Genomic DNA, 15,602 nt, shown 5'->3' on the forward strand with positions numbered 1-15,602 from the left:
TATTCATTTCTCCCACAGCTAAAAGTAAAATCCTCAGTCTGCCATTCCTTCCCCAGCAGTCTGAGAAGAACTTTTAATAATTGAACTATGTATGCTTCCTGCCTAAGGTGGCTCTTTATTTGACCTTATAAATTGTGTACTTGTCCTTAAATGAAAATTTGTTCAAAATTGACTGAAACCAGAATGTAAACAGTGGACCAGCTTGATTTCTGATGACTATGTGGACAAATCCTTGTTTTATTTTTATTAATATGCAAGCACTTATATTACTGCATTTTCCTGGGACATTTTTTCAGCTTCAAATTTACAATTAGAATTTCTCAGTGGATTCCCATTGAAATATCTGCTTTGCTTCTTTGACATCAGGCAAGGTCACCAACTGTGATGTAAAAGTTAACTGATTAATATCAACAAGAGTGTAATTACAGTGAGATCACTGCAAGAGAATAGGAAATATTGCTTTGTTGAAGAGAATCCGGAAGTTTACAGAAATATAAGAAATTTCAAGGAAAGACAAAGAAACAGGGCAAAACTTGCTTTCCTTAATGCCTCAGTAGCAGGGATGGGTTTTGCTTACCTTTACTACCGGTTCGCAATGGGATCGTGCATTCTGGAAAGACTTGTTGAGATCAATCAACTAACATAATGCATGTAAAAAGTCCCATTTTCCAAATGACAGAGTTGTGAGAGTATTGTTAGCCTTTCTGCTTTTCACTTTGTCTGAGTGTGCATGCATAAAAAAATGCAAGATTAAATCCATCCACCATTTTATTTACTAAGAATGCCTGTAGAAATTATGTCCACACGATTCTTGTAAATAAAAAGAATGCTGGTAGCTGGTATTTTGCTTTACAGCATGTCAGCTTCCTATTTATTTAGAATTTAATGCAAAGGCTACAAAAATAAGGCCAGGTAGAACAAGGAACATGATGGAAGTTCAATTCTGATACAATACTATATTTATAAAGAATGAAGAAATTATCTAGCACTGTCAAGTCTAATTTGATTTTGCTATTTAATTTTAGTCAGGTTAGACTTTCATTAAATGATAATAGAAAATAGATAAAAAAGAGGTCCAGAATTAATGGCATTATTAGCCATTAGGATGGCATATAAATCTGCAAAATGTGTGTGTGTGTATTTGTCTGTGTGTGTTTATTGTAAAGTTAGAACAATGATTACATTGTTCTGGGATTGGGGGTGATAAATTTGAATAAATTCTGAAAGTGCTTTTGTTTGTTACAGACAGACAACTCTGGTTGTTTACATCATGTCATTTGTGGGTCTGGTTGTCTATACTTTTACCCTGGAGCTAGGTCATATCTGGGTGGTCTTTATAACAGCTGGTGTACTGGGGTAAGTTCACTTCTCCCTTTGGGTTACTTTTCCCTGTGAAAGTGTTTTGCTACTTTCTGTGCCATTGAGATAGTCTCCAGTTGCTCTGCAGTGTGTAAGGAAAAAAGCAAAGCTGCTAATTATCTCCTTCCTCTTCCCAAGGAAAACAATGAGATGTATATGGTAGCCATTGCAGATTTTCTTGTTTCTGTTAAATGAGTATTCTAGGAAGTATAATTCTCCTGACCCTGTGAGACAAAGTATTGATGGGAAGCAAGTGGGATTAGGCTTTTGAGATCTGAGAAAAATGAACTTGGAGTAGCATTGTCTCTTTAAAACACCAAGGGCATGACATTGCATAAGTGCTGAAACTGAAGTGTTTCCTATATCTATCCTGACAGCTTTTTCATGACGGGTTACCTACCTCTGGGCTTTGAATTTGCAGCAGAGTTAACATATCCAGAATCTGAAGGAACATCGTCAGGCCTTCTTAATGTTTCTGCACAGGTTAGTTCGAGAAACTTAGCAAAGAGACATTTCTAAGTCCGCCTTTGCTATTCTGCAGGAATATAGCACCACCTGTTGATAAATCAAAACATTCCATCATGTTCTGTTATCCAGCATAGTCTCCCTAAAATTAACTACTACTGCTTTCCAAACAAGTTTGAAGATGACAAAAATTATACTTCTCTTCCTTTTACAGTAATAGAGTTAAATACATGTGATGCATTTTACAAAATACAATTCTGTAAGTTGTCAAAATATGAAGTGTTCTAACAATTCTGACCTCATTTATAGTCAGACACTAGTAGTTATGTGGGCTGAGATAGTGAGTTGATGGTGGTTTTTTTATTACTGTTGAGAACGTCAGAGATAGACAAAAGATCTTAGAACTGGTGAACAACTGTATCTTGTTCAGTTCTTCTTTAATATCTTTTTTATCTTGTGCTAGGTTTTTGGAATAATTTTCACCATTAGCCAAGGACAGATCATTGATCACTTTGGGACTAAAGCTGGGAATATCTTCCTTTGCATCTTCCTGTTCATTGGTGCTATTATTACGGGTAACTATACTCTTCAAATGTTTTTGTTACTTATTTCTGCAGAGCGGAACTTTTGCTTTTAAACTTAACATGGTCAGCAACTACCTTAATAGTGAACTGCTAGTGTCTTTAGAAGAAATAGGCCTCTGCCAAAATTTGACGGATTTACAATTAGAGGTCAGGAATAAAGTTGATATCCCTTCTGTTGTTGCTTAATTGAAAACATGGCCCTGTTAAAAACCTATTGCCCACAAGGATTCTAATTGAAATCCCTTTCTGAAGAAATCACCAGCCAAAAGGCTAAGTGAAGTATGTTGTAATGCTTTATCCACTCATGGTCATATAAGGGCTTTTGAGGATTAAAAGAACTCCTGTTTAAGAAGGGATTGCTGTAGGAGATTTGGCAACTGTCCTCTACTTTGGTCACTGTCGCATTGAATTACAGTAATTACACTCTATTTGAAGTTGCCCTTGAAGAGTAGATGGAAACTTAAAGTGGTGTAAAATATAGCTGATAGAGTAGGACGCTGAGCTTGTCAATCGAAAGGTTGGCAGTTCAGCGGTTTGAATCCCTAGTGCCACGTAACGGGGTGGGCTCCCATTACTTGTCCCAGCTTCTGCCAACCTAGCAGTTCGAAAGCACGTAAAAAATGCAAGTAGAAAAACAGGGACCACCTTTGGTGGGAAGGTAACAGCATTCCGTGTGCCTTTGACATTTTAGTCATGCTGGCCACATGACCACGGAGACGTCTTCGGACACCGCTGCCTCTTCGGCTTTGAAACGGAGATGAGCATCGCCCCCTAGAGTCAGGAACGACTAGCACATATGTGCGAAGGGAAGCTTTAGTGCAAATGTAGAGCATATTATTTACTTTTGCAATGTTCCCACTTTTTTCCTAACCGCAATTCAAAGTGCTAGTTTACTATGGACAAATTCTTTAAGTAGTATGTGTAAAGCTTATATGTTCACCTCCTCCTGCTTGAACTTGCTCCTGTGCCTTTTTGTGGTGTATAAACTAGGTATTTTGGTTGTGGCAGCCATATTCTCAAACCTGTCCAGGAATGGAGTCACTATGTGCGAAATCTAGCAATTCTGCTCCAACTCTGAAGCACACTGATTCAACTGCTAGAGAAGTGATCTGTAATTTTCTAGAAGACATTCCTTCGAACCAGAAGTGGTTCAGATATTAGACTGAATGTGTCCCTAGTTAGCACCCAACATTTTTACACTTGTTGTTTTCTATGTTTTAGTCTCCAACAGCAGGGTATTTTTAACTGACTTAAATGCCTTTTTTATATTTTTATTTTGATTCAGTGTTTTGTGTTACCTGCATATTCTTAGGGACCAAAGTTAGAACTTTTGTAAAGAAGTTAGAATCATTATTTATTTCTCCATCATGTTGATCAGTATGAGTTATTTTTTTCTACATACTTCCTTAGCGTCCTATGCATCTATTCTGTGTCCTACCGATTGAGTTATTAAGTTCAAATTGTCTTTCTATTATGCTTCAGCTTTCATCAAACCTGATCTCCGAAGACAACAGGCCAATCTGGATAATGAACAGGCTGTAAGTAAAATAAAATATAATCTGTAATTTATGTCTATTGTCTCCAGTGATATTGCTGTTTTCACAATGAGTAATTAGGGTATCTCAGGAGTACAGGAAGTATATTGCTTGAGGAAGTATTTCAGATGGCTTGAATGTTCCAAGTATGGATTCTGAAGTTGAGTGGGCTCAGTTTTCTTTAAGATAGCAGAGCATAGCCTATGCTCATTTTTCCTACTGTCCAGCTACAAGGCCCACGCAAAATGCAGATAATTTTTCAGTGTGAGGCATGCATGCATCCATAGCTTGAATAGTGATACATATTTCATGTAACAAATATATGAAATATATATGTATGAAGGATGAATGGGTCAAGTGAATGGTAGACTGAGAAAGCTGCAATTGGAAGGCATTCTTAAGATTCTCAGAAAGAGGTGACATTTTTAGAGGAAAAAGTGTATGAAGCTGATATGGATGTAATGGGGTAAGAATGGTGGGCGCAGATAGAGAATATGGACAAGTATAGTGAATGATATTGGTATACTTTAGATTTATTGCCTTTTATTTTTATTTTTCATGCTTTAATTTCTTTGGCTTAGTATTTCTTACTCCTTTTTGCACTTTACATAATATTGCTATCCCAAAAGGAAATAATACAATGCCCCCCTCTCTCTCTGACTATGTGTGTGTGTGTTTGCGTGTGTATGTATGTACACACCTTTTTTGTAGAAGTATAGTCCTAAATTAAATAAGAATTACCCCAGTTTTTAATAGACATGAAGATACAATTGAGAAAAGGCAAAAAAGAGAAAGGGACTGGTTGGAAGGACTATAAAAACTAAAAAGCAAGTAATAAATATTCAAACAAATGATGCCAGATTAATGTGGAGACAAGGATGGAGAAAAGAGAGGCATAAATTGGGCAAAGCCTCTGTCGCTAGGATATGAAATTGGATGCTAAACTCACACTTCAGTGACTTAAGCAAGAAACTTATTATGCCTGGATTTCTCAATCATAATAGTCAGTAAGAAAAACATCTATAATCCAAATTTCCTACGGCAATAGTAGCCCAGATGTTTCTGAGAAGATATTGATTCATCATTCATGAAGTCATGGTATAAATCATGGCTGGTTATATATTGTTTTCTTTCCTCACAAAAAAAAGAATATCTTTGGGAGTAAAAGACCTTTGGATAATGTGAATTTATATTTTTTGAAAAAATGATAAAAAAAGTTCCTTAGTTAGGAAAGCCATATTGCCTTTATAGGGATGAAGGAATGCTCTTTCAAGAATATTTATTAAGAAAAAAATTGTAGCTATTTGTGAAATAGGGTCTTCTCACTAATTGGCAAAAAAAGTACTTTGTATGTTGTCAGTTAACTGCTTGGTTCTCCAGTGATAATGAGGAAACAAGAAGGACTTGCTTAAACTCGACTATTGCTAGTTCAGTTTAGGATGATATGAGGACTGCAAGTATTATCAGTCATAAGGCACTGTATGGTGCCTGCTTTTTCTCTTCGGTGGATTTTCTGTATGAAAAAAAAAAGAGTAATGGAAAACCAAGTGCGTTACAAATAGAAAACAGAAATACCTGGATCTCCTGTAAAATCCTGCGAATGAAGGGAGGCACCTATACATTAAAAACATTTGCACTACGTGGAAACATCCTTAAATTTGTTTAGTTAGTGAGTGGCATGCTTCAATTTTTTCTTCTTCTTCCATTCTGGGTCTAATGACCAACTGTCATTTAAACTGTTAATATGATTCAAAGAGCTAAAAATAGGACTGAAGAGAAACAATGCAGTACTCTTCATTACTAATTTTGCTGACCGTTGGAAAATTTTTTAAAGATGAAGTCTCTTCATGTGGATGAAATTGTACACAGAACACCATTATCATTCTACAATTCACCAGGTTATTTTGCAGCTGTGGTCTAAGTGCTTCGATCCATGCCCATTCAGATCTTTGCTATTTTATTACACCTGTTTAGATTGAGGATAATGTGTGCGGACATACAGCTCTCATTCTGAATTTGCTTTGATCACCTTAAATGGTATTATCACAGCATTGTTTACCTTACGTAATGTCATACATCACAAGTGGCTCAGTGGCTAAGATGCTGAGCTTGTCGATCGAAAGGTTGGCAATTCAGCGGTTTGAATCCCTGGTGCTACATAACACGGTGAGCTACTTGTCCCAGCTTCTGCCAACATAGCAGTTTGAAAGAGCGTAAAAAATGCAAATAGAAAAATAGGGACCACTTGGGAAGGTAACAGCGTTCCATGCTCCTTTGGCATTTAGTCATGCTGGCCACATGGAGACATCTTCGGACAGCGCTGGCTCTTCAGCTTTGAAACAGAGATGAGCACTACCCCCTAGAGTCAGGAATGACTAGCACATATGTGCAAGGGGAACCTTAACCTTTTAATGTCCTCACAATTTGGTTAGCATGGTGACACACTGGCTATGTTAAGACAACAAGAGGAGTTAGTATCTTGAATGAAAAGCTAAAACTAGATAATATTGGAGCAAGAGTTGCTTTAGTTTCATTGCAAAACAGATTGGGAATTGTTGGAGGCTAATCTGTTCTAACTTGGTCTGTCATATTTGACATGAGAGAGGGAGTAAACATGGATATTTAATTATTCTCTCTAAATCAATGTATTTTTAAAAAAAGAACAGAAAATAGTATTTCTTAATTTCTCTGGTGGCAGTCAGGGCACTACAGAAAATAGCCATGTTCCATGACAGGAGCATAAGTGAATGTGTGTTGTTAGGCTCTGAGAAGGCTTACCTTAGGCAAGGTCAGCCATGTGGTGCACAGAGCTCTCACCTATGTTTAGGATATCATTTCAAAAACAATGATGGAAAATATGTAAGAACAAGTCACATGAAAAAATGAAAAACATACGTGTGCTTTGCAGAGGATTTGTTTTGTTCAATTTGAAAGTTTAATTTTCATATTGAAGGTTCAATATATGAGCATTTAGCACAGTTCTAGGGAGAATGAAATCTCTCCATATGAAATACTTCTCATATGGAGAGGCCTCCCAGGCTCAAAAGGTTGCTGCTGCCTTTGAAAAAGTAGGCATGGAAAGCCAAACAATACTGTATATTCGATGATCCATCCTGAGGCTGAGGTGCGTTTTACTTCCATTCTTATTTGGTTATGAAATGATAGCTGGGGCTCTCTGCAGTACCATTTTTTTGTTCTGTACTACCCCTTCATGGGAATGTGACATTTGGCTATTTTGCAGAGACTCCAAAGCAGTAACAGTCAGATAATGAATTATGGATTTTGTACCTTATCCCCATCATTTCCCATCCTTGCTCAGTAATTCACAAACCAAAGGTAGGAGAATCATATTAACCTACTTAGCCAACTGCTTATGTGAAGCTGCAGTAGCACCAATCCAGTGACAGATTCTAGGTCTAGAACTATTATGAGGAAACGGCACTAAAAGTGTAATGGTTAAGGTACATTCTGTGAAAAATCATACTACCTGTTCACAAGAACTGGTAGAATAAACATTGTGGTGGTTTTAAAAATGTTTTTAAAGTTTTTATCCACATCTGAGTGTTTTTTAGATTATTATCTGCTTTCAGTTCTTTTGTATATCACCCAGAATCATCGATTCTGTAAGGCGGGTGACTATATAAATTTGCTAAAGGCAATAAACGAATGAACAAATGGCAGGAAGAAAAGAAGGATATGGATATATATCCTGAAACATTTTTCTCCTAATAATTTTTTTCTGGAATTAACTTTTCTTCATTTATAGTATATTAAAATTCATTTTTCTTAGCTCTACCCTAAAAATTCATTACCCGTATATCTTGTTTGCAAAAATGTAGAGCTGCTGTAAATCACATGATTCTTGAAGCACTGAAGTATATTTAAAAGACAAGAGTTGTTTTTTTTTTTTTTAATAAAAAGTTTTATTTTTACAATCATATCAAATAATTCATCCAATGTACAGTTATATACAATTAGTCGGGCTTGCCCAGTCACCACCACCCTTTTTAACACTCTTCCCTCTTCTACCTTCTTTTACTTTCCAAACCTTCCTCTCCTTCTCTTATCTACATCCGCTCCTCCCTCCACCCTACACCTTCCTTCTCCCTCTACTATCCCTCTTCCTTCCTCTTCTCCTCTTTCCTACCTCCTACTCTCTCTTTTCTCCCTCCTCACCGTTCTAAAATGGTAACTATGCAGACCCGACCCTACATTAATTATATTTCTTCAATAATCCCTGTACATTAACCATCACTCCATCTCTACCAAACCCCCAATTCCCTCCCCTTACCCCCCACCCCCCACCCCCACTTCCCAGAACAAAATGCAGGGTATCAAAACTAACAATCATAATCCAAAATAATTTCTAAATTATAATATCTAGCCACACCACACTTAGTCACACTCTCAATTCCCCTCTCCTTCAAAAATATATCTAATACAAAATATTTCCTAAATTTACTCATATGCTATTCGATATTTTTTTTATCTGATACTTATTTTAAATATAATCAATCCACATTTTCCATTCTAAAATATATTTTTCTAGTGTATAGTCCAGGGGTGTCCAAAGTTTTTTGAGTGAGGGCCAAATACAGAAAAATAAGCAAAGGCCCGGGCCACGGGGGGGGGGGGGGATTTTTTTGTACCAGTTCTGTGGGCGTGGCTTATTTTGGGGTGTGGCTTGGTGGTCATGTGACTGGTGGGCGTGGCTAACTCCTCATGTGACTGAGTGGATGTGGCTATGGGCATAGAAACCTAAATACATAGAGACCTAAATACTGACAGCGGCTACCAGTAATCCTCGGCTTGCAACCACTCATTTAGCGACCAATACAACAGCACTGAAAAAAGTGACTTACCACCAGTCTTTGCATTTATGACCTTCGCAGCATCCCCAGTTACATCAAAAGTCAAGCTTTTGGCAACCAGCATGTATTTACTGGGGATTTTCCGCTGTCCGTCGCGAACTCTCTTCCCACTGAGGGAGACACAGCAGCCAATGGAGGGACTCCGGGGAGGCCCAGGCGAGGCCCGCACCGCTTCCTCGCAGCCACTCAGGTGTGCCACGCGGCTCCCACCCAGGCCAGAAAGGGACGGGCTAACTAGGGGCGAGTGGGCGGGCACCGCCCCTCCTCGAACGCCGAGTGGTGGCGCGGCAGCGGAGCGCGCGCGCGGCCAATGGGAGCGGGCGAGCTCGGCGCGTCACGGGCCGGCACACGGGCCCGCGGCTGAGGTAAAGCGGAGCGTGTGGCGGGCGCCGCGGCGCGCTGCCGGCGGCGCATGGGCGATGCCTGCCGCGACCGCGCGTGGTGGGCCTGGCGGGGCAGAGGCGGGATGCCGGCGGCGGCGGCGGGCCTCGGCAGCTGCGCCGCCGACCCGGCCCGGGCAGCGGTGACAGCCTGAGCCCGGACAGCAGCAGCAGCGCCGACGGCAGCCGGCGTGCCTGCGCTGGCGGAACGGCTGCTGTGCGGGCGACGGGCGCCGAGGAGGCCACGGCCACGCCGGCAACGCCAGCGCCACGACTGGCCGGGATCGGCGGCGCCCAGCTCAAACTCCTGCCCATGAACGACCAGATCCGGGAGCTGCAGACCATCATCCGCGACAAGTAAGCGCCCCTGAGCGTGCAGAGCGCCGCGCCCTGAGAGGATCCCGCGCGGGGCTGGGAAGCAGAGCGCCTCGCCCGCCTGGCTTCCGGGGCTGCAGCCCCGCGTGGGGACGATGGGCGTCGCCGCCCGCCCGCCTCTTCCTCTGTCTGGTGGGCCGGGCTGGAGCCATGGGCGTCCTGGGCGCCCCCTACAGCCCAGTGGCGGAATGGCCGGCCCGCAGCCCCGGGTGGGCGGGGATCGCCTCAGCGGAGCCACTCCGCATCTGCAACCGGGCGAGCGGCGGCTTCCTTGGGGGCCAGGACGGGGGCCGCACCCCACTGTCCACCGAGAATTTGCTGCGGGCCAATAAAAACTGACCCGCGGGCCGCAGTTGGCCCGCGGGCCGTAGTTTGGACACCCCTGGTATAGTCTTTCAAGTAAGCGGAGATTTTTGTCATCTCTGCCAGATTTGATACTTTGAGTGTCCATTCTTCGATTGTAGGTAATTCTTCTTTCTTCCAATACTGAGCAATCAAAAGTCTTGTGACTGTTATTAAGTTCAAAATCAATTTAGTCTCTATAGCTGTATAGTCCATAATTATTCCTAGTAGAAAGAACTGCAGAGTAAACTTAATCTTCTTTTTCAAAATATTCTGCATGATCCACCATACTTTAATCCAAATGGTAATAAGTAGCATCTTCACAATCGCATCTCCAACATTTAGCAAGATCTAATATGTGTTTCTTGTAAACAGGTAATGTCATTTTTAAATTGTTTCCAATAATGAAATACTTTCCTTCTCTTCTGCGGTGAATTCAGGCCATTAACATTCCAAGATAATAGTTTAATTGCCATTATCGGCCGAAGGAAACTTTTGGAACACCAGCCGCAGATCACATTTTACTTTAGGCCTTGCTCCTCCCACTGTTTCCGTTGTAGTAGTTGCCAGTTGTTGTTGTGCCTTCATCTCTTGTTCCTTGCGTTTAGCAGCAGCTCTTGTCAGCCTTTGTTCTTTTGAATCTAAACCCGTCGTAGGTATTTCCAACACTTGTAATAAATCTTCTTCCATCACAATCTGTTCTTGTACCTGCTTCACTTCTCTTTCCTTCACTTTAGCCTCCTTCTTCTAGCTTCCAATGGGGAAGACTTCCAACTTTTAATACCTCAACATAAAATTCTCTTGCTTTTCCAAGCGTATTGAAACGATGTACTTTCCCTGCATAATATACTATTATACCAGTTGGAATATCCCATCTATATTCAATCTGATGTTTTTAAGTTCATTCACCAGGAAGGCAAATTCCTTCCTAGCCCTTAACATTTTGGTGGAATTTCCTTTAATATCAAAATATCTTGACCAGCAATCTGAATCTTCTCCCCTTATATGAAGCTTGCAAAATCTGATTTCTCACTGTTCTGTTTGTAAAATAAATAACAACATCCCTTGGCAACTTTTTTGCCTTGCTATCCAAGAATTCACACGATATATTTTATCAATTTGATAAGCCACATCTGCTGGACGAGCTGCTAATATCTCAGCAAATACTTCAGAAAAATTTCCTTAAATTCTCTTCCTTATTTTCTTTCAAACCTCGAATTCTAAGAGCAAATTCCATATTTCTATATTGTATCAAAACTATTTCATCCTCTGTTTTTCCATTTTACTTTGAAATTCATCCATTTTATTTTCTAATTTTAAATTATGTCGCTTAATTTCTTCAACCTCCTCTTCCAATAAAATCACATTCGTTGCCAAACTTTGTACTGCCATTACAAATCCTTCTTTAACTTCTTTATTTCCCACTTGAATTTCTGATATCTGCTCTTTCATTTCAGACATCTCATCAGTTATTACTTTAAATTTTTCTTCTATAAAGCCTTTTAAGTTCTCTTGTAACGCCTCTAAATTCAATGTTCTAGTCTCTGCTGTATGAGCTGGAGAGGCACCAGCTGATAAAGTTCCAGAGCTCTTTGTTACAGTAGACTTTAATTGTTTGGCTGCCATCTTCTATAAAATTATTTATTTATTTATTTCCAACTTAATATTCACTTTAAATCTTCTTAACCTCTAAGAAACACAGTCTTTTAAAGCAGTATTTAAAAATCTCCCCTAGATTCTATCAGCAGGCAGCAAAGAGTTAAAGAGTAAAGTAGCAAGTAACATGCAAATTACCAACTGCAGACAAACGCTGAAAGTATCACTTTCGCTTTCCACTCGTTAACTTGTTAACAATTCGCCTCCATTTTTTTACTGTTTTCAAGCTTGTTACAAAGTATCGGGGAATCGGCTTGGCTACTTGCATAAAGTTCTCCCACTTTCGTTCTGTCCGGTATAATCCTTTATTGTCCAAAATAAATCTCGGCGTTTGGTCGTGGTGATTGGTTCCGCCAAAGCAGAAGAATCTCGGATCTGGAGCACTTGGTTACTGGAGGAACTTAACCCTTCAAACCCCTTTTTCTCAGGGGCTTTAGGAAATTCAACCTCTGCCCTCAGCTCACCACCTTCTCCTTCTCCCGAAGAGGGGGTTTTCCGAACCGCTGGACAGCAGATTTAAGCTGTCCTAGCGATTCCACATAATCCAGAGGTTGGTGATCGTAAAGATCACCGCCATCACCTACGGTGCCAAACCGGAAGTCCTCAAGAGTTGTTGTTTTTACAGGCATTAAATTTATAGATGTCTTTTCATCCTAATTTTACCAAGAAATTTCAGAAAAGCCTTCAGCTAATGGATATTCAATGCAAATGAGATTCATTCAAAATGAGACCTTAGGAATGGATTTGGCTCCCAATGTAGTTTTAAACAAAGACTAAAGGCTATGTAGTCTTTCTGTCTAGGAAGGAATTATTAAATCTTTCATATATGTCAGCCCCTGGATTGGTGTTTTTTAAAACTACTGCAGCTCACAAAGCATTTTAATTCTTTCCTCAAAGAGATTTTCCTTATTCTGCTTAATACTTCGGACTTTCTGTGCTCTGGGCATGTTAATTTGGTTAAACTGTATATTTCCTTTTTTTCATAATTTGCTTTCCTTGGTCCATATCTGTATTCATTTTTCTTGCTCACCAATCTCAAGTAGCAGTTCCTTACAGCAAGGGGAATAAATTTAAGATGTAAGCAATTGCTAATATTGGATTGAATTTCAAAGTAGTTAGCCAGAAGGTGGGGCTGGTGATGGAGAATGCTAGCTTTATTTATATACATTCAGCTTTCAAGCTCACTTTTGATTGGTGAGTAGTTGAAACTTGAACCCTCACGTATCTTCAAAGTTGTATTTCTTCTGTTGTAGAACAGGGAACAGTGAAATTGAGGACACCATCAGCGTTATTTTTAGTGCTGCTTTTCTCCCCTTTTTTTTACAAAATAAAGCTTATGAATATGGCTACTGTCTCAGGGTGCAATCCTCACTTAAAGTGAAAATGTAAAGCTTTTTAAAAATAAAATCTTGACTTAATGTTCTCCTAGGGTTCTAGTTGTAGATAATAATATTTTCTGTTTTGAAAATGATTTTTTTTGGTAAAGTAATAGTTATTTCATTTTTCCTGCCCTAAAGCTTGCTTTTTCATAGGGAAAAGAAAAAGAATCCCTTTATGTATTTGTTTCTAGGAACAATAAAATATTGTCTAAATAGTACTGCATGCCAGCACCATAGATCAGTGGCTAATAACTGCTACTTTTCATGAATAAAAGTGAGTATTATTTAGACTGTTCTTTGATCTCAAAGATTCAGAAGGCCTGGGATATACGTACTCAGCAAAATGAGTACTCCACTTTAAATTATAATAGAAGCAAAGAGTATCAATGTGGTTTTAAACTCACATCAAGTTAGCAAAATTGTAGCAGGGTGGTGAGCTAGAATGTGGTTGGAAAGCTGGAAAGTGGTAGCATTTTAAGTTTGAGGTTTTTAAGATGGCAGGAGTTTTTCTGCAGCTATTCAAGCAAAGCTGCCGAATTCCACCCTTAGCGTGACAGAGAAATGCAGTTATATTGTCCCAATTCGTGAAACGCGGGATATATATTTTGGATTTCTGCTTAACTAAACCTGGATTGCTCTTGTCTCTATAAATCTCACCAAGTATTTTGCATTTCTTTAACTAGAGGTGCAGGCAGCAAAATAGCATTCTTATTTGAAAGAATAAGATTTTTCATGACTGAGAGTGAGTGGGTGGCCATATAAATGTTTTTAAATAAATAACTTCAGCGGAATTATTGATTAAATCTATATGGCAGTGGTGGCGAACCTATGGCACATGTGCCAGAGGTAGCACTCAGAGCCCTCTCTGTGGGCACGTGCGCCATCGCCCCAGCCCAGCTCCATCGCGTTTCTCTTATGGGGCGGGGAGGGAGAGTGAGGGAAAGAGAGGGAGAGGGAGGGAAGAGAGAGATAAAGAAAGAGAGAGGGGGAAAGAGAGAGAGGGAAGGAAAGAGAGAAATGATATTACAAAAGTTTTTCTTTTTTATTGTTCCTAAATGTAATATTTCAAAAGCAGAAAGAAAATGAAGGGGCATAAAAGTTCATCCATCACGTTTTTCTTAGAACAATTGGCTGAACTCTGCCTTGTTTATCATTATTTTAGGTAGTAAAACCTCATTATTCAGGTTAAATTGCTGTGTTGGCACTTTGCGATAAATAAGTGGGTTTGGGGTTGCAGTTTGGGCACTTGGTCTCTAAAAGATTCGCCATCACTGCTATATGGTAAATGGTATGGTAGCCTTAATTCAACATGCCAACAAATTTCTTGTTTGCTACACCCTCTGGTTTCTCTAATTGTGCATTTTCTCTTTGATTCCAGAAATCAGTGGGAGTTGCCTCAGATCAACACTGCACTGCTATTTGAAGAATCAAATCATTAAAGGCTGTAAGCGGCTGAAAAGATATTGCTATTCCTGCCACTACTGCCTTATGTTTGTCTCTCTACCATCTAGACTTCCATTACATATGGTTTGACCAGGAAACAGTCTACAGAATAATGTTGCTAATGAAAATGCAAGATTTTAAATTATTCTCAACAGACGAAGTTTTCTGTCCTGTTTAGTGGAAGAAAATGGAAGAGAGCAGTTGACTTGCCTTGGCACTTATAAACTGCATGACTGGATCCAGTGTTGCTTCTATCATATTCAGTGTGAACTAAGAGTGCTCATCTGTTCATCCTTTTGTGTGCCTGTGGACTTGCAGATTTGGGTGTGAAGTGGATCTAAAAGAAGATCCTTGCTCCTTAGGGAGAACCAGAAGCACTTGCTCTGTGAGCAGCCCTAATGGAAATGCAACCGTTGATTTGTGAATGAGGAAATTCACTATCAATCAAAACAAAAGCAAAAATGGCTTAGCTTTCTTTTCTTCAGAGTACCTATTTGTATTGTAGACTATTTTTGTGAGCCCAGTCCAACAGATAATTAGCTGTTCAGTATTTTAAAATGGAGATTTTTTTAAAATAAGGTGGCACTTTAGAAATACGATTGGGTAACTGATTTCTAAACCATATTTAAGAAATAGACTATCTTTTTACCCCAACATTATTGCTCTTCAGTAGTGTGACATTGAAAGGCCACAAGCTGCAGAAGTAAAAATTAAACAAGGGCTCCAAATGGCTTTCATAACAGTCTTCCACAGTATTTTTCTCATAACCTCTAAAATCTGTAAATGTTTTCTCTCAGTGTTGTACTAGATAATGTAGGGTTAATTGAAAATTAACCACTAATCAGCTTTGAGGGGTGGAGAAGTGTAATCAGTGGCTTATTTTTTCTTTTATATTGCTACATTTCCCTTTCAAGGAAAGAGGAACTAGGTTAATTAAATTGTAGATGACTGAGTGCCTCTATTGTACAAAACAAGAGATGCTTTAAGGATTTTTTTAAAAATAGCCTGTAAAAGAGTACAGTAAAGTTTTTCCAATCTAGTCTAAACAGAATACCACGAAAATTCTATTTTATTGCAAGGGGGGAAAATTCCACAAATCAGATTAAAAAACATGGAGACCATACAGTGCAACATCTTAGTTTTAATTAAAATTCACCGCTGGACCAAGTCAGAAAAATTGCTGCATAATTTTGTGGGAAAATTTTTGTAACTT

The 15,602-nt window shown here is 39.4% G+C and overlaps 1 protein-coding gene across 2 annotated transcripts in view; it reads left to right on the top strand.

Moving 5' to 3' along the window:
- The window catches only part of FLVCR2 (FLVCR choline and putative heme transporter 2), a 63,374-nt gene extending 47,984 nt beyond the window's left edge, over positions 1–15,390 (top strand). The window contains exons 6-11 of one of the 2 annotated variants that reach the window (XM_058162403.1): positions 1,246–1,356; positions 1,737–1,842; positions 2,288–2,399; positions 3,891–3,946; positions 7,185–7,279; positions 14,325–15,390. In XM_058162403.1, the coding sequence (XP_058018386.1) occupies positions 1,246–1,356; positions 1,737–1,842; positions 2,288–2,399; positions 3,891–3,946; positions 7,185–7,265 (466 nt within the window). In that variant the 3' untranslated portion in view covers positions 7,266–7,279; positions 14,325–15,390. The remainder of the gene's footprint in view (positions 1–1,245; positions 1,357–1,736; positions 1,843–2,287; positions 2,400–3,890; positions 3,947–7,184; positions 7,280–14,324) is intronic. The other variant, XM_058162404.1, reaches the window with a different exon arrangement.
- Positions 15,391–15,602: the final 212 nt, after the last annotated feature.

Source organism: Ahaetulla prasina, chromosome 1 (assembly GCF_028640845.1).
Source record: "Ahaetulla prasina isolate Xishuangbanna chromosome 1, ASM2864084v1, whole genome shotgun sequence".
Classification (NCBI taxonomy): Eukaryota; Metazoa; Chordata; class Lepidosauria; order Squamata; family Colubridae; genus Ahaetulla; species Ahaetulla prasina.